At 37.8% G+C, this 27,026-nt stretch overlaps 1 protein-coding gene across 1 annotated transcript in view; it reads left to right on the top strand.

Moving 5' to 3' along the window:
• The window catches only part of CFAP44 (cilia and flagella associated protein 44), a 152,830-nt gene that overhangs the window by 63,680 nt on the left and 62,124 nt on the right, over positions 1–27,026 (top strand). The window contains exons 18-22 of the mRNA XM_054480666.2: positions 6,748–6,893; positions 14,015–14,285; positions 16,786–16,841; positions 17,011–17,173; positions 21,177–21,307. Coding sequence (XP_054336641.1) covers positions 6,748–6,893; positions 14,015–14,285; positions 16,786–16,841; positions 17,011–17,173; positions 21,177–21,307 — 767 coding nt within the window. The remainder of the gene's footprint in view (positions 1–6,747; positions 6,894–14,014; positions 14,286–16,785; positions 16,842–17,010; positions 17,174–21,176; positions 21,308–27,026) is intronic.

The raw sequence follows: 27,026 nt of genomic DNA, 5'->3' as shown, positions 1-27,026 counted from the left end.
AAATGTTAGGCATTTTATCCAAGGCCATATAACTAATGAGAAGTGAAACTAGGATCTGGACTCAAGCAGTCTGGCTCCAGAGTTCATGCCCTTAACCATTAAGCTACACTGGTGAACAAGGTTAAAACATAGTTAACAGAGGTAGCAAAGCTTGAGTCAACAATTTGACAGCTCTGTGCTTGCAGCCAAACAAATGGTGAAGAAAAACCGGTCTCATTTTGAAGTAATGACTGCAGTTCTCAAATCAATACTCACACTGCAGGCCAATTCTACTGCCCAGCCATATTCACTTTCCAAATTATTACATTAAGTCTTTCTTCTCCCCTCAAGCGTTTTGTACCTTCTCTTACTCTTCAATGATAACCTCATCTCACATTTCACAGAAAAAAATAAAAGCAGATGGAATTTCCTTTTCTTGTCTCAATTAGATGTAACACTCTACAGGGATCTATATACCTTTTGTCTGCTTTGCCTATTGTTATAATTGGAGAACAGTCTCCTGCAACTCTCCAAGGACATTGTTCCCAATGGCTCCTTGATCCCATCCCTTCTTATCTTCTCAAAAATTTTGCTCCTGAGATAAACCACTTGGTCTCCTGTATCATCAGTTTCTGTTTTTTCTATTCGGTTATTATCATGAGCATACAAACATGCTCTATTACTAATCTTAATTTTATTTCCTTAACCTCTCTTTTCTTTTCCCCCCTTGCTCTGTTACAGAAAAAGTTATTGAAAGAATCATCTGTAATCATTGGCTTAACTTACTCACCTCCTATTTGATCTTCAACCCATTCCAGTTGGGCTATTTCCATCACTTCGCTAATGATGACAAGCTCAGAGGTCAATTCTCTGTCCATTTGACTTTTCAGAACATTTAACAGAGTTGACCCCTCATACTTCTCAAATGCTTTCTTCTCTTGGCTTCTAAGACATTACACTCTTCTGACCATTCCATTTCAGCCTCTTTTGCTGTCTTCTCATGTGCAGAATATAAGCTTTGAAGTTTGAAATACTCCAGAGTGTGGCCTTGGGCCCCCTCTTTCTTGCTAAGGTAACTTTACACAGTCTCATGGCTTTAAATATCACTTATCTTCCAGTGAATCTCAAATATTTATTTCTAGTCCTGACCTCTCCCCTCCAGTTAGACTTGTATATCCAACTTGACAATGCTCCTTGGCACCTCAAAATTAACCTGTCCAAGACATTACCTTTAAACCATACATGTCCCATACAAACCTGCTCCATCTCCATCTCAGTAAATGAGACAATCATCCACTTAGTTACTATGCCAAAACCTCGGCGTTATTAAGGATTCTTCTCTTTCCTTTATTATTTGATACCCTTATATCGAAAGTAGGTCTCTTGTAAACAGTATATGGTTAGGCTTAAAAGAATCCTGTAGGATTATATTTGTCTTTTAAAAAAGTACTATGTTCATGTATATTTAATGTAATTACTGATATATTTTAGTTTAAATCTACTATCTTACTAATTATTTCTATTTGTCACACTCATTCTAAATTTCTTTTCTTTCCCTTTTTTTTTTTTTTACCTTCTGTTGAGTGATTAGGTAATTTTTTCCACAGTTTTCTTCCTCTACTAGATTATTAGTTATACATTCTTTTACTATTCTTTTAGAGGTGATTTTATTTATTTATTTATTTTTATTTTTGAGACAGAGTCTCACTCACTCTGTTGCCCAGGCTAGAGTGCAATGGTGCCATCTTGGCACACTACAGCCTCTACTTCCCAGGTTCAAGTGATTCTCCTGTCTTAGCTTCCCGAGTAGCTGGGATTACAGGCGTGTGCCAACACGCGTGGTTAAAAGGTGTAGTTTCTTCATTTTTATTTTGTTTGCAGTTCGTAGCACTCTACATTTCAACGTATCTCTTCAGTTTTAGAAAATTCTCAGCTGTTGTCTACCACAATGTTGCTTCTGGCCTATCTTTTCACTGTCTTTTTCTGGGACCCAAACTTTATGTGTATTACATCCTTCTCATGTTCCATATGTATCTTACATCATTCAAGAAGATTTTCCATCCTTTTTGTCTCTCTCCATGCTTTAGCCTATTTTTTCTGATCTCTGTTCCAGCTTCATAACTGTCTTTTGTTTTACAGTTTGTTTTTCCAATTGCTTTTTATTGAAGTAAAAGACACATAACATAAAATTGACCATCTTAACCATTTTTAAGTGTACATCTCAGTAGTAGTAAACGTATTCGCAATGTTGTGATGTCATCACCAACATCTGTCTCCACTGTCCTCCTCATCCTGTAACACTGAAACTCCCATACCATCAAATGATAACTCCTGATTCTTCCCTTCTCTCAGCCCCTGACAACCATCACTCTACTTTCTTTCTCTATGATTTTGACTACTCTAAGTATTTCAAATAAGTGAAATTATATAGTATCTGTCTCTTTATGACTGGCTTGTTTCACCTGGGATAATTTCCCCAAGTTTCATCCATGATGCAGCATATGTCAGAATTCCTTTCAAGGCTGAATAATACTCCATTTTAAGTATGTACCGTATTTTGCTTATATACTCAGTCATCAATAGACACTTGGGGCCAGGCATGGTGGCTCACGCCTGTAATCCTAGCACTTTAGGAGGTCAAGGCGGGTGGATCACTTGAGGCCAGGAGTTCCAGACCAGCCTGGCCAATGTGGCAAAACCCCATCTGTACTAAAAGTAGAAAAAATTAGATGGGTGCAGTGGCTCACACCCGCAATCCTAGCTATCCGGGAGGCCGAGGCAGGAGAATCGCTTGAACTTGGGAGGTGGAAGTTGCAGTGAGCCGAGATGGCACCACTGCATTCCGGCCTGGGTGACAGAGTGAGACCCCATCTCAAAACAAACACACAAAAATAGATACTTGGATTGCTCCCACCTTTTGGCTATTGTGAATAATGCTGCTATGAATGAGATGGGTGTTCAAATATCTCTTTGAGACCCTGCTTGAACCCTGGGAATTATTGTTTCTTTCTCCATAAGTCTATGAGACTGCAGATAGCTTTGTCCAGCTTCTTAGCCTCTCAGCTGCCACATATACGTAACAAACCCGCACGTTGTGCACATGTACCCTAGAACTTAAAGTGTAATAATTAAAAAATAAAAAATAAATAAATAAATAAAAGAACTGACAGTTGCTTCAGGGAGTAAAGCAGTGTCAAATGCCAGGCTCGCTTCTGGCTTTCCCTCTTTTTTGGATCTTGCTATTTTGGTACCTTTCCAATGCCTTCAAACACATTTACGAAATTTGTTCTGGTTGTTCTCAGTGGGAGAGTTTGGCTGAAACAATCTAGTCTGCCATTGCCAAAAGTGAAAACTTAGTAATTTGATTTTCAGAGGTGATCATGTTGTTACCTTCTCTTTCTTTTTTTTTTTTTTTCTTTTATTATTATTATTATTATTATACTTTAGGTTTTATGGTACATGTGCCCAATGTGCAGGTAAGTTACATATGTATACATGTGCCATGCTGGTGCGCTGCACCCACCAACTTGTCATCTAGCATTAGGTATATCTCCCAATGCTATCCCTCCCCCCTCCCCCCAACCCACAACAGTCCCCGAAGTGTGATGTTCCCCTTCCTGTGTCCATGTGTTCTCATTGTTCAATTCCCACCTATGAGTGAGAATATGCGGTGTTTGGTTTTTTGTTCTTGCGATAGTTTACTGAGAATGATGATTTCCAATTTCATCCATGTCCCTACAAAGGACATGAACTCATCATTTTTTATGGCTGCATAGTATTCCATGGTGTATATGTGCCACATTTTCTTAATCCAGTCTATCATTGTTGGACATTTGGGTTGGTTCCAAGTCTTTGCTATTGTGAATAATGCCACAATAAACATACGTGTGCATGTGTCTTTATAGCAGCATGATTTATAGTCCTTTGGGTATATACCCAGTAATGGGATGGCTGGGTCAAATGGCATTTCTAGTTCTAGATCCCTGAGGAATCGCCACACTGACTTCCACAATGGTTGACCTAGTTTACAGTCCCACCAACAGTGTAAAAGTGTTCCTGTTTCTCCACATCCTCTCCAGCACCTGTTGTTTCCTGACTTTTTAATGATTGCCATTCTAACTGGTGTGAGATGGTATCTCATTGTGGTTTTGATTTGCATTTCTCTGATGGCCAGTGATGGTGAGCATTTTTTCATGTGCTTTTTGGCTGCATAAATGTCTTCTTTTGAGAAGTGTCTGTTCATGTCCTTCGCCCACTTTTTGATGGGGTTGTTTTTTTCTTGTAAATTTGTTGGAGTTCATTGTAGATTCTGGATATTAGCCCTTTGTCAGATGAGTAGGTTGCGAAAATTTTCTCCCATTTTGTAGGTTGCCTGTTCACTCTGATGGTAGTTTCCTTTGCTGTGCAGAAGCTCTTTAGTTTAATGAGATCCCATTTGTCAATTTTGGCTTTTGTTGCCATTGCTTTTGGTGTTTTAGACATGAAGTCCTTGCCCATGCCTATGTCCTGAATGGTATTGCCTAGGTTTTCTTCTAGAGTTTTTATGGTTTTAGGTCTAACATTTAAGTCTTTAATCCATCTTGAATTGATTTTTGTATAAGGTGTAAGGAAGGGATCCAGTTTCAGCTTTCTACATATGGCTAGCCAGTTTTCCCAGCACCATTTATTAAATAGGGAATCCTTTCCCCATTTCTTGTTTTTCTCAGGTTTGTCAAAGATCAGATGGTTGTAGATATGTGGCATTATTTCTGACGGCTCTGTTCTGTTCCATTGATCTATATCTCTGTTTTGGTACCAGTACCATGCTGTTTTGGTTACTGTAGCCTTGTAGTATAGTTTGAAGTCAGGTAGCGTGATGCCTCCAGCTTTGTTCTTTTGGCTTAGGATTGACTTGGCGATGCGGGCTCTTTTTTGGTTCCATATGAACTTTAAAGTAGTTTTTTCCAATTCTGTGAAGAAAGTCATTGGTAGCTTGATGGGGATGGCATTGAATCTGTAAATTACCTTGGGCAGTATGGCCATTTTCATGATATTGATTCTTCCTACCCATGAGCATGGAATGTTCTTCCATTTGTTTGTATCCTCTTTTATTTCCTTGAGCAGTGGTTTGTAGTTCTCCTTGAAGAGGTCTTTCACATCCCTTGTAAGTTGGATTCCTAGGTATTTTATTCTCTTTGAAGCAATTGTGAATGGGAGTTCACTCATGATTTGGCTCTCTGTTTGTCTGTTATTGATGTATAAGAATGCTTGTGATTTTTGCACATTGATTTTGTATCCTGAGACTTTGCTGAAGTTGCTTATCAGCTTAAGGAGATTTTGGGCTGAGACAATGGGGTTTTCTAGATATACTATCATGTCATCTGCAAACAGGGACAATTTGACTTCCTCTTTTCCTAATTGAATACCCTTGATTTCCTTCTCCTGCCTAATTGCCCTGGCCAGAACTTCCAACACTATGTTGAATAGAAGTGGCAAGAGAGGGCATCCCTGTCTTGTGCCAGTTTTCAAAGGGAATGCTTCCAGTTTTTGCCCATTCAGTATGATATTGGCTGTGGGTTTGTCATAAATAGCTCTTATTATTTTGAGATACGTCCCATCAATTCCTAATTTATTGAGAGTTTTTAGCATGAAGGGTTGTTGAATTTTGTCAAAGGCCTTTTCTGCATCTATTGAGATAATCATGTGGTTTTTGTCTTTGGTTCTGTTTATATGCTGGATTACATTTATTGATTTGTGTATATTGAACCAGCCTTGCATCCCAGGGATGAAGCCCACTTGATCATGGTGGATAAGCTTTTTGATGTGCTGCTGGATTCTGTTTGCCAGTATTTTATTGAGGATTTTTGCATCAATGTTCATCAAGGATATTGGTCTAAAATTCTCTTTTTTTGTTGTGTCTCTGCCAGGCTTTGGTATCAGGATGATGCTGGCCTCATAAAATGAGTTAGGGAGGATTCTCTCTTTTTCTATTGATTGGAATAGTTTCAGAAGGAATGGTACCAGCTCCTCCTTGTACCTCTGGTAGAATTCGGCTGTGAACCCATCTGGTCCTGGACTTTTTTTGGTTGGTAAGCTATTGATTATTGCCAGAATTTCAGCTCCTGTTATTGGTCTATTCAGAGATTCAACTTCTTCTTGGTTTAGTCTTGGGAGGGTGTATGTGTTGAGGAATTTATCCATTTCTTCTAGATTTGTTACCTTCTCTTTCTTATTTATTCTTTTATTGTTCATAAAGTTGTTCTGCCCCTTAATTTGTATAATAAGGAATCTCAGTATTAAGGAAATTAGAGTTGGAGCAATATATCTCTCCCAGTTGATCATTCGTCTTCTCACTACATGGATAAATTTTTCTGAAATAGCCCTTTCTGGAAAATTAACAGTGTTTACAGTTACCTTAAACTGAAAACTAGCTGTAAAAATGAGGAACTGCAAAACCCTAATATTTGTTACTGCTTATTCAGAATAATGCTTGAAGAAATAAAACGAAATTCTATAGGTAGGGAGTCAGAGGTGATATCTCTCTTGTATTGGCTTTTAAATGAAAACAAATCATCATAAGGTTTTTATTATAATTATATAGTTGTGTATAAATGGATAAAGGAGATGCTTTATAGAAATAATAAATCTATAATCATAGAAATTATGTAGAAGTAGATGTTGGAAAACATCTATTTTATGTTTTCAAATTTGAAATAATCAAAAAATTCTCATGCATTTGTGTGTGTTATATTCAAGTACCACCTTCTATGTTACTTATCTCTTTTCTAGGGTGACTATGATTCTGGTTTTCTGTATCACTGTGAGTTCCCCCCTTGTGATGAAAGCAGTGATTTCAAAGAACAAAAAGATGAACCTATCGATGCCCGTTATCTTGAGGATACAGAGGATAATCCCATCCAAGCTATCACTTTCAAGTGAGCAGTATTTCAAAAAGCTTTAAAAAAAACCATATCCCGTTAGTGTCTATGCTGTTGTCCATCATGGATATTGTCAATTTTTAAAGATCCATCCAAATGAAGGGGTACTCAAAAAATATTTGGTTAAATAAATCAAATGAATAAATGAAATCAAAGCTAATACTGAAATTATATTTAAATACTCCCACCAAATATTGTCAGTATTTTTGTTTATCGCACAATTGAATTGTATGGATTTACATTCTGTTACCTAGGAGGATGCTACTTACATAGTCAGAAATGAAGGTTCAGGGTTACAGTTATTCTGGAGAAATCACAATTGAATCATTAGGCCTTTAATAATTGAGAACTAGGCAAATATGCCAGTTATTCTTCTGATGACCCAATATAATAGCTTCAAATTTCAAATTGGCCTTTTTTCTCTATTCTTTTGTATTAGTTTGCTAGGGCTGCCACAATAAAACACCACAGACTAGGTGGCTTAAACAGCAGAATTTTTTTTCTCACAGTTCTAGAGGCTGGAGTTCCAAGATCAAGGTGTCAGCAGATGGGTTTCTCTTGAGGCCTGTCTCCTTAACTTACAGATATTTGCCTTCTTGCCTGATCTTTTCTCTGGGTGCATGTCATCCCTGATGTTTCTGTCTGTATCCTAATCTCTTCTTCTTATTTTTTTTTTATTATTATACTTTAAGTTCTAGGGTACATGTCCACAACGTGCACATTTGTTACATAGGTATACATATGCCATGTTGGCTTGCTGCACCTATCAACTTGTCATTTAAATTAGGTATTTCTCCTAATGCTATCCCTCCCTCTGCCCCCCACTCCCCAACAGGCCCTGGTGTGTGATGTTCCCCACCTTGTGTCCATGTGTTCTCATTGTTCAATTCCCACCTGTGAGTGAGAACATGTGGTGTTTGGTTTTCTGTCCTTGTGATAGTTTGCTGAGAATGATGGTTTCCAGCTTCATCCGCGTCCCTGCAAAGGACATGAGCTCATCTTTTTTTATGGCTGCATAGTATTCCATGGTGTATATGTGCCACATTTTCTTAATCCAGTCTATCATTAATGGACATTTGGATTGGTTCCAAGGCTTTGCTATTGTGAATGGTGCTGCAATAAACATACGTGTGCATGTATCTTTATAGTAGCATGATTTATAATCCTTTGGGTATATATCCAATAGTGGGATCACAGGCCGAAATGGTATTTCTAGTTATAGATCCTTGAGGAATTGCCACACTGTCTTCCACAATGGTTGAACTAATTTACACTCCCACCAGCAGTGTAAAAGCATTCCTATTTCTCCACATCCTCTCCAGCATCTGTTGTTTCCTGACTTCTTAATGATCACCATTCTAACTGGTGTGAGATGGTATCTCACTGTGGTTTTGATTTGTATTTCTCTGATGATCAGTGGTGATGAGCATTTTTTCATGTGTCTGTTGGCTGCGTAAATGTCTTCTTTTGAGAAGTGTCTGTTCATATCCTTTGCCCACTTTTTGATGGGATTGTTTTTTTCCTGTAAATTTGTTTAAGTTCTTTGTTGATTCTGGATATTAGCCCTTTGTCAGATGGGTAGATTGAAAAAATTTTCTCCCATTCTGTAGGGTGCCTGTTCACTCTGATGATAGTTTCTTTTGCTGTGCAGAAGCTCTTTAGTTTAATTAGATCCCATTTGTCAATTTTGGCTTTTGTTGCCATTGCTTTTGGTGTTTTAGACATGAAGTCTTTGCCCTTGCCTATGTTCAGAATGGTATCGCCTAGGTTTTCTTCTAGAGTTTTTATGGCTTTAGGTCTTACATTTAAGTCTTTAATCTATCTTGAGTTACTTTTTGTATAAGGTGTAAGGAAGTGATCCAGTTTCAGCTTTCTACATATGGCTAGCCAGTTTTCCCAGCACCATTTATTAAGTAGGGAATCCTTTCCCCATTTCTTGTTTTTGTCAGGTTTGTCAAAGATCAGATGTTTGTAGATGTGTGGTGTTATTTCTGAGGCCTCTGTTCTGTTCCATTGGTCTGTATAACTGTTTTAGTACCAGTACCATGCTGTTTTGGTTACTATAGCCTTGTAGTATAGTTTGAAGTCAGGTAATGTGATGCCTCCAGCTTTGTTCTTTTGCTTAGGATGGTCTTGGCTATGCAGGCTCTTTTTTGGTTCCATATGAAGTTTAAAGTAGTTTTTTCCAATTCTGTAAAGAAAGTCATTGGTAGCTTGATGGGGACGGCATTGAATCTATGAATTACCTTGGGCAGTATGGCCATGTTCATGATATTGATTCTTCCTATCCATGAGCCTGGAATGTTCTTCCATTTGTTTGTGTCCTCTTTTATTTCACTGAGCAGTGGTTTGTAGTTCTCCTTGAAGAGGTCCTTCACATCCCTTGTAAGTTGGATTCCTAGGTATTTTATTCTCTTTGAAGCAATTGTGAATGGGAGTTCACTCATGATTTGGCTGTTTGTCTGTTATTGGTGTATAAGAATGCTTGTGATTTTTGTACACTGATTTTGTATCCTGAGACTTTGCTGAAGTTGCTTATCAGCTTAAGGAGATTTTGGGCTGAGACAATGGGGTTTTCTAAATATACAATCATGTCATCTGCAAACAGGGACAGTTTGACTTCCTCTTTTCCTAATTGAATATCCTTTATTTCTTTATCTTGCCTGTTTGCCCTGGCCAGAACTTCCAACACTATTTTGAATAGGAGTGGTGAGAGAGCACATCCTTGTCTTGTGCCAGTTTTCAAAAGGAAATGCTTCCACTTTGCCCATTCAGTATGATATTGGCTGTGGGTTTGTCATAAATAGCTCTTATTACTTTGAGGTACATTCCATCAATACCTAGTTTATTGAGAGTTTTTAGCATGAAAGGTTGTTGAATTTTGTTGAAGGCCTTTTCTGCGTCTATTGAGATAATCATGTGGTTTTTGTCATTGGTTCTGTTTATGTGATGGATTATGTTTATTGATTTGTGTAAGTTGAACCAGCCTTGCATCCCAGGGATGAAGCCCACTTGATTGTGGTGGATAAGCTTTTTGATGTGCTGCTGGATTCTGTTTGCCAGTATTTTATTGAGGATTTTTGCATCAATGTTCATCAGGGATATTGGTCTAAAATTCTCTTTTTTGTTGTGTCTCTGCCATGCTTTGGTTTCAGGATGATGCTGCCCTCATAAAATGAGTTAGGGAGGATTTCCTCTTTTTCTATTCATTGGAATAGTTTCAGAAGGAGTGGTACTGGCTCCTCTTTGTACCTCTGGTAGAATTCGGCTGTGAATCTGTCTGGTTCTGGACTTATTTTGGTTGGTAGGGTATTAAGTACTGCCTCAATTTCAGAATCCGTTATTGTTCTATTCAGAGATTCAACTTCTTCCTGATTTAGTTTTGGGAGGGTGTATGTGTCCAGGAATTTATCCACTTATTCTAGATTTTCTAGTTTATTTGCATAGAGGTGTTTATAGTATTCTCTGATGGTAGTTTGTATTTCTGTGGGATCAGTGGTGATATCCCCTATATCATTTTTTATTGCATCTATTTGATTCCTCTCTTTTCTTCTTTATTAGTCTTGCCAGTGGTCTATCAATTCTGTTGATCTTTTCAAAAAACCAGCTCCTGGATTCATTGGTTTTTTGAAGGGTTTTTTTGTGTCTCTATCTCTTTCAGTTCTGCTCTGATCTTAGTTATTTCTTGCCTTCTGCTAGCTTTTGAATTTGTTTGCTCTTGCTTCTCTAGTTATTTTAATTGTAATGTTAGGGTGTCAATTTTAAGTCTTTCCTGCTTTCTCTTGTGGGCATTTAGTGCTATAAATTTCCCTCTACACACTGCTTTGAATGTGTCCCAGAGATTCTGGTACGTTGTGTCCTTGTTCTCATTGGTTTCAAAGAACATCTTTATTTCTGCCTTCATTTCATTTTTACCCAGTAGTCATTCAGGAGCAGGTTGTTCAGTTTCCGTGTAGTTGTGTGGTTTTGAGTGAGTTTATTAATCCTGAGTTCTAGTTTGATTGCACTTGGTCTGAGAGACAGTTTGTTGTGATTTCTATTCTTTTACATTTGCTGAGGAGTGCTTTACTTCCAATTATGTGGTCAATTTTAGAATAAGTATGATGTAGTCCTGAGAAGAATGTATATTCTGTTGTTTTGGGATGGAGAGTCCTGGAGATGTCTATTAGATCCACTTGGTGCAGAGCTGAGTTCAAATCCTGGATATCCTTGTTAACCTTCTGTCTCACTGATCTGTCTAATAATGACAGTGAGGTATTAAAATCTCCCATTATTATTGTGTGGGAGTCTAAGTCTCTTTGTAGGTTTCTAAGGACTTGCTTTATGAATCTGGGTGCTCCTGTATTGGGTGCATATATATTTAGGATAGTTAGCTCTTCTTGTTGAATTGATCCCTTTACCATTATGTAATGGCCTTCTTTGTCTCTTTTGATCTTTGTTGGGTTAAGGTCTGTTTTATCAGAGACTAGGATTGCAACTCCTGCTTTTTTTGCTTTCCATTTGCTTGGTAGATCTTCCTCCATCCCTTTATTTTGAGCCTATGTGTATCTCTGCATATGAGATGGGTCTCCTGAATACAGCACACTGATGGGTCATGACTCTTTATCCAATTTGCCAGCCTGTGTCTTTTAATTGGAGCATTTAGCCCATTTACATTTAAGGGTAATATTGTTATGTGTGAATTTGATCCTGTCATTATGATGTTAGCTGGTTATTTTGCCTGTCATTTGATGCAGTTTCTTCCTAGCATGATTGGTCTTTACAATTTGGCATGATTTTTCAGTGGCTGGTACCAGTTGTTCCTTTCCATGTTTAGTGCTTCCTTCAGGAGCTCTTGTAAGGCAGGCCTGGTGGTGACAAAATCTCTCAGCATTTGCTTGTCTGTAAAGGATTTTATTTCTCCTTCACTTATGAAGCTTAGTTTGGCTGGATATGAAATTCTGCGTTGAAAATTCTTTTCTTTAAGAATATTGAATATTGGCCCACACTGTCTTCTGGCTTGTAGGGTTTCTGCCAAGAGATCTGCTGTTAGTCTGATGGGCTTCCCTTTGTGGGTAACCCAACCTTTCTCTCTGGCTGCTCTTACAATTTTTTCCTTCATTGCAAACTTGGTGAATCTGACAATTATATATCTTGGGGTTGTTCTTTTCAAGGAGAATGTTTTTGGTGTTCTCTGTACTTCCTGAATTTGAATGTTGGCCTGCCTTGCTAGGTTGGGGAAGTTCTCCTGGATGGTATCCTGAAGAGTGTTTTCTAACTTGGTTCCTTTTTCCCCATCACTTTCAGGTACACAAATCAAATGTAGGTTTGGTCTTTTCACATGGTCCCATATTTCTTGGAGACTTTGTTCATTTCTTTTTACTCTTTTTTCTCTAATCTTGTCTTCTTGCTTTATTTCATTAATTTGATCTTTAATCACTGATATCCTTTCTTCCACTTGATCAAATCGGCTATTGAAGCTTGTGCATGCGTCACAAAGTTCTTATCCTGTGGTTTTCAGCTCCAGGAGGTCATTTAAGGTCTTCTCTACACTGTTTATTCTAGTTAGCCATGCTTCTAACCTTTTTTTCAAGGTTTTTAGCTTCTTTGCAATGGGTTAGAACATGCTCCTTTAGCTCGGAGAAGTTTGTTATTACCAACCTTCTGAAGCCTACTTCTGTCAACTCATCAAAGTCATTCTCTGTCCAGCTTTGTTCCATTGCTGGCGAGGAGCTATGATCCTTTGGAGGAGAAGAGGTGCTCTGGTTTTTGGAATTTTCAGCTTTTCTGCTCTGGTTTCTCCCCATCTTTGTGGTTTTATCTACCTTTGGTCTTTGATGTTGGCAACCTACAGATGGTGTTTTGGTGTGGTTGTCCTTTTTGTTGATGTTGATGCTATTCATTTCTGTTTGTTAGTTTTCCTTCTAACAGTCAGGGCCCTCAGCTGCAGGTCTGTTGGAGTTTGCTGGAGGTCCACTCCAGGCCCTTTTTGCCTGGGTATCACCAATGGAGGCTGCAGAATGGCAAATATTACAGAACAGCAAATATTGCTCCCTGATCCTTCCTCTAGAAGCTTCATCCCAGAGGGGCACCTGCCTGTATGAGGTGTCTGTCGGCCCCTACTGGGAGGTGTCTCTCAGGCTACATGGGGGTCAGGGACTCACTTGAGGAGGCAGTCTGTCCATTCTCAGAGGTTGAATGCTGTGCTGGGAGAACTACTGCTCTCTTCAGAGCTGTCAGACAGGAACGTTTAAGTCTGCAGAAGTTGTCTTCTGCCTTTTGTTCAGCTATGCCCTGCCCACAGAGGTGGAGTCTATAGAGGCAGTAGGCCTTGCTGAGCTGTGGTGAGCTCTGCCCAGTTAGAGCTTCCCAACTGCTTTGTTTACCTAGTCAAGCCTCAGTAATGGCAGACACCCCTCCACCCGCCAGGCTGCAGCCTCACAGGTTGATCTCAGACTGCTGTGCTAGCAGTGAGCAAAGCTCCATGGGCGTGGGACCCACTAAGCCTGGCATGGGAGGGAATCTCCCAGTCTGCCGGTTGCTAAGACTTTTGAAAAGCGCGGTATTTGGGCAGAAGTGTACCGTTTTTCCAGGTATAGTCTGTCACAGTTTCCCTTGGCTAGGAAAGGAAAATCTCCCGACCCCTTGAGCTTCCCAGGTGAAGCAACACCCTGCCCTGCTTTGGCTTGCCCTCTGTGGGTTGCACCCACTGTCCAACCAGTCTCAATGACAGTCCCACTGTCCAACCATCCCAATGAACCAGATACCTCAGTTGGAAATGCAGAAATCACCCATCTCCTGAGTCGATCTTGCTGGGAGCTGCAGACCAGAGCTGTTCCTATTTGGCCACCTTGGAAGCGACCCCCTTTAATATCTTCTTCTTATGAGTACACCAGGTGGACTGGATTAGAACCTACCCTAATGTTCTCATTTTAACTTAATTACCTCTTTAAAGGCCCTATCGCAATGCAGTTACATTCTGAAGTCTTAGGGGTTAGGGCTTCAATATAGGAATTTTGGGGGTGTACAGTTCAATCCATAACAACTTTGTTATTAATTTAGCCACTTGTCAATTAACTTGAAATTAAGCATTATTTTCAGATTAATGGGAAGAACAATTTACATTTTTTGTTTCATAGCATTAACAAAGTTATGATGTTTTGTGGAATGAAAAATGGAGCAATTCGAGTCTATGTCCTAAATCAGAATGATCCTTCATTGACCAGTTTGGTGGACTACTGGCACTTCAATATGCATGACAATAATTACGGATGTATTAAAAGTATTGCTAGTAGCTTTGATGATCGTTTCTTGGTGACTGCTGGAGCAGATGGTAATATCTTTGTTTTCAACATTTTTTCTGAATTTATGCTAAGGAAAGACATGAAGGCCAAAGTTCCATCTCCCAGGGTATGTAATTAATTAACCAGTTAATTAATAACAAAATTTATTTAAAAATAGTAATATTAAAATTGTTCATATTCTTTAGAAATTAAAAGTTATTTAGACACATTCACCTTATAGTCTAATCTTCTTGCTACTATTATAATTTGACTTTCTGGTGCTTCTGTATCAAATATTAAAGCTATTACATTCACCTTATTATTAAAGATTGGAATTCCCCAGATTAAAAAAGAATGTGTCAGTTTTTCTATGTAGTCAAAAGTTTGTATATCAAAAAAACTTTCTTAATCAAAGTTTTTTTTTCGAAGTTCACAAATTTTTCAGATTTTCTTTTGCTTTTCATTTATTCACTCATTGTAAGGGCTGATATAGGACATATGCCATAAAGTGTGATTTTGATAGGGGTTGCAAAAATATAGTTGTTTTTTGTATTAGAATGTGACAATGTGGGTCGTGATCAAAGATACAGTATAAAGTATTTTTTTAAAAGCAGAACTAGATTTTTGGCTTTATGATGAAGTTTGAGGGTTCAGATCCCCAAATTATGTCCTTTTTTTCCTGTCATAGAACTTGAATTTCATATTATCGAAGAAATTTATTTGGAAAGAGTCAGTAGTTAATAACCATTAGAATTGCTCCTAAGGAGAAAGGAGTTGTATTAGAAAGATTATAGCTAAAATTCCTTTGAGCGTATTGGCTTCCCATTTAGCAGGTAGCCTACTTCAAAGTACACATAAAGAATGTAGGGAAGAGATGAGTAGGTCAATTTTCATTTCTTCTAATAGCAAAATTTGGAGTATGGGCTGCTGTTTAGAGAGGGTCCAGCTCAGAAAAAGGAATTACAGGAGGGAAAGTATATGAACAAGAAGAAAATGCCTTTCTACCTGGTGCCAGCCCTCTTCTATAGAAACCCATATTGGATAGAAAAATATTTATTCCACATTTCAATAATCATGACCTTTTATTTATGGCTGCAGTCAATATCCCTCTCTACAGAAACCCATATTAGATAGAAAAATATTTATTCCACATTTAAATTTATGGCTGCAATCAATATTTCTGAAATCACTGAAGCAGACATTGCTTTTAAGAAAGAAAAATGAGAAAATTAAAAAAAAAAAAAAAAAACAACAGAAAACAACTAAGCTCAGCACTGATCTGAGGTTCTTACCTTACTGTACTTTAGAATCAGCTAGGGAGCCCTAGAAGTACAGATGCCAGAGCCCACCCAAAAACAATTAAATTAGAATCTCTGAAGGTGAGGCCCAGGCTTCAGTATTGTGTACACTGTCCTTCATGTGAGTCTATTGTGCAGCTAGGATTGAGACCCATTGGCATATATTTTGGAACTGATTGGCATATTTTTGGAACTTTGTTTAACTCAGCCTTATTGGAAACAACTGTGGCCAGGAGACAATTGCCCCAGTATCAGCATCAAATCCTAGAAGTTACACTGATATTAGAAAACCAAGGTACTTAGCTCTGGCCAATAAAAGAATAAAAAATAAATAAAATTCAATAAATTTTTGTCCTAAGTGATTAATAGTCAGTACAATTTATTAGCCATTACTGTCTCTTATATTGATCATGTTTTATGACTTTGCATTTATCAAAGTCATAAACCTTGACTTCCATAAAAATATGTATATTTACATTACATACATATAAAGACTAATAAAGCAACTTTATCAAAAGAGAATCTTTATTTACTTACAACAAATGACAGCAGAACAGAGACCTATCTTCTATGAAAGAGAATAGGGAATAAAGTTTAGTTTTATTTATGAACAGACTAGTCAGCAAACTAAGACTATTTTGTTCACTGGGTTATAATTCTCCTTCCTTAATATCACAGACTAAGACATTTTACAGCACAGTAACTGAATAAACAGAGTACCTTTAAGTGATTTACTTTTTAGTTCCCCCAAATTTAAACTGATTTCCTTTCTGAAGGGAGACTTGTATTTCTGATTTCATATCTTTCTTTTTCAAGGAGGGGGATTATTTTGTTCTTTGCATTTTCCACTTTATGTCTTCCTTTGAGACGGTGATATAAAATGCTTACTTAAAATGTAAAAATATATATATTGAAATATTTCTAGGACACACTGAGGTATTTGGACAAATGATTCATGTGATTTATACTGAAAAACAACATTTTGAAATAAATGATCTAGACTTTTGTGAATTCTGTGTTAATAGCATATGAACATTAGTAATTTACATTTTGAGGGGAAATTATGAGGATATTAACATTTTGCAAACATATGATTAGGTTAAGACTTTTCCTATGTACTCCTTCAAATAAAGCAGAAACGAATAAGTTTAGTAAACTGCATTTTTTTTCCTTGGATTTTTGTGAAACTGTTTTTTAGACCTACAGTTATTAGAAATTGGCAGAAAAAAACCAGAACCAATTTGAGTTTTTAATTTACTTCTTCCTAGATATTTTAAGGAAAATGCTATGCAATTTTAAAGGGCTAACCTTTTACGTCCCTTCTTATAGTTTGGAATTGAAACAGAGCCAATTCCAGAAGACATTGAAGATCCCAAAGCCTACAGGTATGGGAATTTTTGATAAATACTGACTAGGCCTGAGATTTTGCAAAACAAATCAACAGTGCAGAAGTTGACCAAGCTTAATGAATTTTCAAATTATTGAATACTAATTTTCTCTTTCTCAGCTGTTTCTGTATCACAACCTGTTATTGTTTTAAATTTCTGTTTTCAGTATCGAGAATGCTAGGAGAAAAAGAGAACATGACAAGTTAATGAAAGAAGTGGAAGAAATAAAGGCATGGAAGAGAGAGCAAATCAAAGCTTTGAGGAATGAATTTTGTAAACTATTAGAAATGAATGAAGAATTACCAAAGCATATGCAGTTTAAACGAACAGTAAGCCTAATATAAACTTGATTTTTATTTTAACATATGCTATTTCTGGATAGAGATGACTATTTTCCCAATAAGTAGAAACACTTAAAATCATCTTTCTTTTTGTTTGTTTCTTTCAAAATTTCAATAGCCATTTATTTCGGGCATCTTTTAATTTGTATGTGGGGTTTATCCATTTTAATCAGTTAAGATTCTTGTTGACACAAATTGTTTTACATCAACTGTTGTTATAGAACACATGAAAGGAATACATGGGGAAGAAACAAAGTAGAACCCAAGAGTTCTTTTAAGTTTTCTGTTGTAGAGACATGAATAACAGATACACTGAAGTATAAACAAAAATTGGCTTGAAGCGTCCGGTGGCTGGCTTTGTTGGCAACTATGGCTAAACGTCATCCGGATTTGATCTAAGAAAATGTGATTGGTGGGTGGCCCCTTCCTCCCCTCCACATCAAGCTGCTGCAGCAGCCAGAAAAGGTGCCTACTACTACCAGCAGAAAGGGAGTGGAGCCCAGAGCATCACCAGGAGTGCCTTCTAGTGTACTGTCACCTTGCCACCCCCTCCTCTCCCTTCACCCAGACACATGGAAGGGATGGAAAAGGATTCTTCACAGAGCACTCCGGTACACTGTATCAGAGAAAAATTGATAGACTAGCTAATGGTTTTTCTTGAATTTGAGAAGCAAAGCCCTGTTCTCCATATTGATATGTTCTCCCTCAACCAAGATCTTCTAAAAAGAAATAATATTTTAGTCTTCTGCTTGAGGAGTTGATTGCGAAGCTATGCCCAGTGAAAAACATATTCTTGCAGCAGCTCTGGTGGCAGTTATCCTTGAGGAACCTTCAGTGTGTGGTGGGAAGCTATCAGAACAAGAAATGTAGGCATTTAATCTTATAACACTTGTGCTGGTTTCATGCCTTCTGAGAAACTAGAAACCCTTTCTGTTGCTATTATATTAATAAAATTGGTGTTTGTTTTCTGGTAAAAAAAATTGTGGTCAGAATAGTAGGTCTTCAAAATATAAAGCAGAAAATAAAATACAGGTCTTTAGGCTGGGTGCGGTGGCTTATGCCTGTAATCCCAGCACTTTGGGAGGCCGAGGCAGGCAGATCATGAGGTCAGGAGATCGAGAGCATCCTGGCTAACATGGTGAAACCCTGTCTCTACTAAAAATACAAAAAAATTAGCCAGGTGTGGTGGTGGGCACTTGTAGTCCCAGCTACTCAGGAGGCTGAGGCAGAAGAATGGCGTGAAACCCGGGAGGCAGAGTGTGCAGTGAGCCGAGATTACACCACTGCACTCCAGCCTGGGGGACAGAGTGAGACTCCGTCTCAAAAAAAAAAAAAAACAAAAAAAAAAAACAAAAAAAACCCCAGGTCTTTATTCTACAATATGTATAATTATATAATTTCTTATAAATTATAAAATTACTTTAACACAATACACAAAATAATAACAGTAGTCATTTTTGGATTCCATAAGCATTTCAAATACAGACATGTTGAGATGGCAAAATTATACTATACTATGCAACTTTTGCCTCAGTGAATCTAGCTTACTAGCTCAGGCTGAATATTCACCCTCTGAAGCACTTCTTCAGGCATGCCAAAAGTAGGACCGACAGATGAAATTACATACACGGTTTATCTCTCTCAATCCAATGAAGGCTTCCAGTGATCTTTAGGAAAGCCAACACCCACCATGAATAGCATACACCTGGTAACTTCCCTGGCCTTCCATTAAATCCACCCGAGGGTAACTCATTCACAAAACCACTAACCAAGTAAATCAGAATTTACTTGATGTGACTGACTTGGTAATAGCCAGGAATCCTGTGCAACAATAAATGTGCCCAGCGTGGTCTGCAACCTGGTCTGCTACCAGGTCTGCTACCAAATCCACCATCAAAATTCATACACAGATAAAACAAATTCAACTGCCTTTTTTTTTTACATTAATAGCATCAAGCTTCCCCAGGAGAGCCAGTTTCCACCACACAAAAAGAGAATCTTGTATCAATTTCCCCCTACTTTATAAAAGTAGATTTTTCCCATCCCATGAAACAGCTGGTCTCCCTGCCTGCACTGTTCATCCCTTATCTTTCAGGCTGGCCCCCTCTGGTCCAGTAATTCTGTATGCTGATAAAACTACCACAGTGCACGCTGGAACTTCTAGCAGACCATTAGCTCCAGTTAGAGCAGCTGCTCAGTGGGACCCCAAAAGTCTCCAGCAAGAGAACCATCTTCTTTCCATAGACTTGGAACATATTCCACAACTTTTTTACATCGATAACATTAATACTATCATACAGAGTAAGAATCTGGACAGCACTAACAGTGTATAAAAGATGAGGATCATGTCTGATATTAGCACTTATTCCACCAAACTCATGTTGGCAAGACTTAATAAATGTCAGAATTTCTTCACTATTCATGCAGTGAAGTTGTCCTATGAGATCCACTACTGTCAGACCCCAATAGACGCCACTCATTCTCTAATACTCAGACATATAGTATTCATAATCATCTTTCTTTGAGCCATAGGATGTGATACAATCTACATGTTTCTCCAATAATAAGGTGTCTGGTGTATCTCACTTGATAATAACATGCCCATGTCTAAGAGTGAAAAGCCAAAATCATCTTTAAGCTTCTTTTTATCTGGCCAGTCAGTATGTTTGCAGCAAATAAACTACTCTAGAACTTGACACACTGCTTGGTTTGGAAGCAGATGAACCTCTTTATGTAATACAAAGTTTACTATTGGATTTACCTACCACACTTTTTTTTTTTTTTTTTGGTAACAAGATAAGACATAAGTATAGGTTTGAATCTGGTTATCAACTCTTATTGTACTTAGCCAAAATATAATGGGTAGATACATGTATAATTTGATTATCTGTGCTTCTATTTCTATAATTTATCAGATCTGTTGAAAAGACAGTACCCGGTTGATCTACAAAACTTTTTAAAAAATGACTTAATATAGTTGTAGCTATGGGGGCAATCACAAAATTGTTTAAGCCAATTTTGTATTCTACCTTTTTTTTTTTGTGACTTATTGCAAAGCCCCATGTACCTGCTAGTGGTTAGCTTTTTTTCATTTTGTACCCCTTCCTAAATGGAGTTTGTTAACCATCTAATCAAGTAAAAACCCATAATTCTTAATATACTCATGGGTTACCCAGTCCTGTAATTCTAGAAGCACTTTGCCAATTTCATATAAAAAATGCTTTGGTGAAATCATGATTAAATCATGTTGGTTAAAAAAACGAAGTCAAAATAGTTAAAAGACCTTTATGCTATTTTTCTAAGAAAAATGTTGAAACTTCCAGAGCATGGGTAATAAAATTTAAGATAAAAAACAACTGAGGCAAGTGCTGTGGCTAAGCACTTTGTACACATCATTACTTAAATGACACACAAACACCTCTGGAAAGAATAATTACTACTCACAATTTAGCACAAATATTGGCTCTGATATTTTTCCAGGGATGAAGGTAAGAAACATGAGACCTCTAAGTATCGTTATGGGAGAAAGTGGAGCCCTTTGTGAATGAGATTCAACAAAAACTTGGTGATGTCAGGAAGACACCAGATACTGCTATCTTTCCTGGGTGGGGTCACACCAGGGGGGATGTTCAGATAATGATCAGTTGCCATAAGCATCTACCTCGTGTCCAATTTTTATGTAATAGTAGTTTCTTTGGGATAGCGTCTTTAAAACTGTATACTCTGCAAATATTGATAGCATTCATTATTTTTATTGTGGGAAAAAATCTTAAACTGTGTAGCTTTATTTGCATTATTGATCATTGTAAGAACATTTCTCCTTATATTGTGGAAGTAAAGTTAAAATATGCTGTTTTTCTTCTGTAATGGACAGAGTTTATGATATTTGGGGAAGAGTTATGATGCAGCATGAAACTGGGGACAAAACTGAAATCTATGAAACAGAGTTGATACGGTACCCATTTTGATGAACAGATCTTCTTATCTGCAGGATTTTGATGTAGATTCCCAAATCCGCGCTGAGATGCACAGAAAAACAGCTTTCAAAATTCAACAAGTGGAAAAGGAATTAGCTTGGGAAAAAGAGAAACATGAACTCGGCCTAATGAAGCTAAAGAATCGGTAGGATCCATATTCCCTACTAGCTAAGATGTTTGAGAGCACATGTGTGAATAACATAGTTTATAGTAGTGTCAGTGAAATGGCCAGATAAGAGGGCTCTGGAAGTACCCACTGACTTGAAATCTCAAGGAATCCTTTTGTCACTGCTACTGATATTTTCCTGAGCTTTCTGCGCACTCTCTTCTAGTTTAAATGTGGGAAATTTGTTTAACACTTAGATTTTTAAAATTATATAATACATATTTACTTTGTTTTGATGAATTATTTATTTTATATCAAATTAATTAATGAACATGTATCTATTAAGAAATAAAAAATCAAATGGAACCAAAGCACTTTAAACAAAAGACAACCAGAGGTGGCTCTGGTTTTATCCCTCTCGTGCATCAATTTGACTTCCAGGGGAAATGATTTTTTTTTTGCCATTTACTGAGATATAATTTGCATAAGTAAAGTATATAAATCTTAACATCTTGAAAAATTTTTTACAGATGTATAAATATATCTACTACTCAGATTAAGACAGAGAACATTTATAGCACTCCAGAAAGTTTCCCCATGTCCCCCTCACTTCAGGAAATACTCTCCAGAGTTGAATCTTTATTGCCATATATTAGTTTTGTTTGTGAATTCCATATAAATAGAGTGTTACAGTATGGATTCTTTTACATCTGGCCTTTTTTAAAAACTCATATGATGTCTAAGATTATCAATGTTGTTGCATGTATGAGTAGTTCATTCTTTTCCATTGCTTTTTAATATTTCTTTAAAATGATTATACCACAGTTTATCCCTTCTACTGTTAATAGATATTTGAGTTGTTTCTATTTTTGGCTACCATAAATAATGCTACTATGAACATTGTGTATGTTTTTTGATGGATATAAGTGCTTATTTCTGTTGGTTATATACTCAGTTGTGGAACTGCTGGGCCATAGGTTATATGCATGTTTAGTTTTGTTAGATCCTGTCAGTTTTTCAAAACGGTTTGAAAATTTACACTCTTCAATTTACACACTTAACCATCAATGTATGAGAATCCGAATTGATCCCCACTGTGTTAGTGTCTTAGGGCTCCTGTATAAAAGTACTACAGACTGATTGGCTTAAAACTGGTTATTTACTGTCTCACAGTTCTGGAGGCTAGAAGTCCAAAATCAAAGTGTCAGGCAAGTTGGTTCTTTCTGAGGACTTGGTGGGGAGAATCTGTTCCATACCTGTCTCCAAGCTTCTAGTGGTTTGCCAGCAACCTTTGGTTTTCTTGGCTGATGAATCCATCACTCCAAATCCTCTGCTGTCAGTGTTCTCCCTGTGTCTCTTCATATAGGTTTCCCTGCGTATGTCCATCTCTGTGTCCAAATTTTCCCTTTTTATAAGAACACCAGTCATGTTTCATTAAGGCCTGCTGTAATTATCTCATTTTAACTTGATTGCCTCTATCAAGACCCTATTTTCAAATAAGGTCACACTCTGAGGTACTGGGGGTTAGGACCTCAACATAGCTTTTTGGGGGGACACAAATTCATAATACTCATGCTTGGGATTGTCAGCCCTTTAAATTCCAGCTATTCTGTAGTAGCATCTCAGTATGGTTTAAATTGGCATCTCCCTGATGAGTGATGATTTTTAATCCCTTTTCATATATTTACCAATCATTTGTATATCTTCTGTTGTTAGGTGTTTGTTCCAGTCTTTTCTCCATTTTTAAAACTGGGTTGCAGGAATTATGTATATCTTCTGGATATGAGCTTTGGTTATTTATATACATGTATCATATGAGTGACTATATATGACATGTATGTATGTGTATATGTATGTATATGTGTGTATGTGTTTGCACATATAAAATACCTTGCTGTAGTATGTGGCTTTAGTCTCTTAATAGAGTTGTTTGTTGAACAGAAGTTTTTTCTGTTAATGAAGTACAACTTATTAGTCTTTTTTAAAAAGATTAATGCTTTTGTGTTATACTTAAAGAACTTTTGCCTACTCCCAATTAATAAAATAATTCTGTTTTCTTCTAGAAGCTCTATTGTTTTTCCATCTTGAATAATTTTTATGGGTGGTGTGAGATCATGTCACTTGTTTTTATGTTGATATCCAGTTGACCTAGTATTGTTTGTTGAAAAGACCATCCGTTTCTTACTAGATTGTAGTGACGCTTTTGTCATAAGTCAGGTAACTGTACATGTGTGGGTCTGTTTCTGAACTCTTTATTCTATCTCATTGGCCTATCTGTCTATCCAGGTGCCAGTATCTCTCTGTCTTAATTAAATCTTGACATCTAATATTGTAAATCCTCCAGCTTTGTTCTTCATCTCCAAGACTGGTTAGGTTCTTTGCATAGAATCAACTTGTCAATTTTTACAAAAAGCCTGCTAAAATTTGTATTGGAATTACATGGAATCTATAGAAATAATAGACATTAAGAAATAAATTCGTATTTAGGAATAATAGACATTTAAATAATATTTAAATAATAAATATTATCTTACATAAACATGATATATCTTAAAAAGAATCAGTTTTTATATTTTTATAGTGGTTATAACCATATATCTAAATAATGTATTTATATGTATTTATTATTAGTCATTTTTATTGACTTTCTAGTGTGGTAGCTAAGGATTTTCCTCACTTTAACTTATGCTTTCCTTTACCTTCTTGAAAATGTAGAATATTATAATAATTATATACATTTTATATATAATATATAATTCTACATAATTATATATAAATGAAGAATATATTATAATAATTGCTTTAATGTCCTTGTCTGCTAGTTATATTATCTGCATCATTTCTGTGCATGTTTCTATTGACTGATACATTTCTCTTCATTTTGGGTTACATTTTTATGCTTTTTTAAATGCTTTTTTGGGTTACATTTTTATGCTTTTGGCCTGTCTGCCTGGTAAATTTTGACTGTAAATTTTACACTGTAAGTGCTAGATATTTCTGTATACTTAAATTTTTTTTGTAACTTTTTTTTAATACTTTAAATTCTAGTGTACATGTGCACAACCTGCAGGTTTGATACATGGGTATACATGTGCCATGTTGGTTTGCTGCACCCATCAACTCATGATTTACATTAGGTATCTCTCCTAATGCTGTCCCTCCCCCAGCCCTCCACCCCTCCGACAAGCCTGGGTGTGTGATGTTCCCTGCCCTGTGTCTAAGTGATCTCATTGTTCAATTCCCACCTATGAGTGAGAACATGCGGTGTTCGGTTTTCTGTCCTTGTGATAGTTTGCTGAGAATGATGGTTTCCAGCTTCATCCATGTTCCTGCAAAGGACATGAACTCATCCTTTTTTATGGCTGGATAGTATTCCATGGACGGAGTGTCACTCTGTTGCCCAGGCTGGAGTGCAGTGGCATGATCACGGCTCACTGCAACCTCCGCCTCTTGGGTTCAAGCAATTCTCTGCCTCAGCTTCCTGAATAGCTGGGATTGCAGGCACCTGCCACCACACTTGGCTAATTTTTTTGTGTTTTTAGTAGAGACAGGGTTTTACCATCTTGGCCAGGTTGGTATTGAACTCTTGACCTTGTGATCCACCCGCCCAGGCCTCCCAAAGTGCTGGGATTACAAGCGTGAGCCACCGCACCCGGCTTAAATTTTTTTTTTTTATTTCAATAGGTTTTTGGGGAACAGGTAGTGTTTGGTAACATGAAAAGTTCTTTAGTGGTGATTTATGAGATTTTGGTGCACCCATCACCTGAGCAATGTACACTGTACCCAATGTGTAGTCTTTAATCCTTCGCCATCCCCCACCCTTTCCCCTGGGTCCCAGCAGAGCTACCAGGCTCTGGGTTGGTACTGGGGAGTGTCTGCAAAGAATCCTGTGATGTGATCCATCTTCAGGTCTTGAAGCCATGGATACCAGAACCTGCTCCAGTGGAGGTAGCAGGGGAGTGAAGTGGACTCTGTGAGGGTTCTCAGTTGTGTTTTTGTTTAGTGTGCTCATTTTGTGTTGGTTGGCCTCCAGCTAGGAGGTGGGAGCTTTCAAGAGCCCATCAGCTGTGGTCCTGTAGGGAGGATGCAAACTTGCCCTAGAGACACCTAGTTAAGTATTCAGGTTTCTCAGGCAGTGGGCAGGGCCATATAGAGCTCCCAAGAGATTATGACCTTTGTCTTCAGCTACCAGGGCAGGTAGAGAAAGACTACCAGGTGGAGGCAGGGATAGGTGTGTCTGAGCTCAGCCTCTCCTTGGGTGGGACTTGCTATGGCTGCTGTGGGGGATGGTGGTATGGATCCCAGTCCAATAGAGTTATATTCCCAGGAGGATTATGGCTGCCTCTGCTGAGTCATACAGGGAAGTTGGGGAAAGCTGGTAGTCATAGGCCTGGCCCTGCTCCCATGCAACCCACAGTCCTAAAGGCTGGTCTCATTCCTACCATACCCTCCCAACAGCACCAAGTCTATTTCCAGGCAGCTGCTGAGCAGGGCTGAGAACTGCCCCAGACCAGGAGCCTCCCCATTGAGAAAGCAGACAGATTCAATTTTTTGGCGTCTCAGGGAACCTGCATAAGTGATCCAGTTCCTTCAAAGGGTCTGTGGATTCTCTCAACTTTCCTGGGTATGTTCCTGTGGTAGTTCTTGGAGCAAAAGTTCATTATGTGAGTCTCCACGTGATGCTGTGTCCCCATCTGCAAGCTAATCCTGCCTCCTATCTGCCATCTTAATCTCTGTATACTTTTAAATATTCTTGAGCTTTGTTCTGGAATTCAGTTAAGTTACATGGAAAAAGATTTTTTTTTTTTTTTTTTTTTTGAGGCTTGCCTTTAATCTTTGTTAGGTGAGATCAGGGCAGCCTTTAGTCTAGGGCTAATTTTTTTCCAGCTACTAAGACAACACTCTTCTGAGCAGAATATCCTATGTCCCATGTATTATCAGGTTTATGGGAACACAAGCTATTTCAACTGTGTGAGATCTGTGGATTATTCTGGCTGTTCCTTTCTGGTGTTTCTTTTCCCAGCCTCAGGTAGACTCCTTGTCATGCAGTGCTGATTAGTGCTTAACTGCAGAGTGGAAGGGAGCCCTCTGCAGATCTTCAGAGCTCTCTCCCTCCGACTCTGGTTCTCTCTCTCCCTCTGTCTCTATCTTGCAGCTGTCTCCTCTCTGGTACTTCACTCTGAAAATTATAGCACTTCTTACCAGGTATTAAATCTCTGAATAGTTGGATTCCTTGATAATATTTCAATATTTGAATCCCTGAATTATAACCAGATTGCTACCTGCCAAAAGATGAAAGTGGTGAAGAAGTTCCTCTCAGGAAGAACTCTCAACATAGCAGCCTATGTTTGGCTTTAATAAGTATTCACAGTATATATAAGTTGTGTGTGTGTGTGTATGTGTGTGTGTGTATGTGTGTGTATTCATACATATATGTTTATCCTAACTCACAAACTTAGGTATGTAAGTACATGGCTTTATTTTATTTAAACTTTATTTTATTTAAACTAATTTAAATCTGACTTTGACTCTGGGCTTCTATTCTATCAAGAAGATAGGAAAATCAGTCTTAGTACTGCCAAAGCTCATTGTCTCATTTTCCCAGACTGCCTGATTCTTTTAGTCCTTTGATTCTGTGGTTTCTGTGCTCTGCTGGAGCAGGCAATGTTTTGTGAGACCAGGAGCCACCTGTGCCATAGATCAAACACACATACGACATCACTCTTAAGGCCTTACCATCTCCCCAGATGCTTTCAGA

Source organism: Pongo pygmaeus, chromosome 2, assembly GCF_028885625.2.
Source record: "Pongo pygmaeus isolate AG05252 chromosome 2, NHGRI_mPonPyg2-v2.0_pri, whole genome shotgun sequence".
Taxonomy (NCBI): domain Eukaryota; kingdom Metazoa; phylum Chordata; class Mammalia; order Primates; family Hominidae; genus Pongo; species Pongo pygmaeus.
The sequence above is the reverse complement of the archived record's forward strand: the minus strand, read 5'-3'. Positions and strand labels throughout refer to the sequence as shown.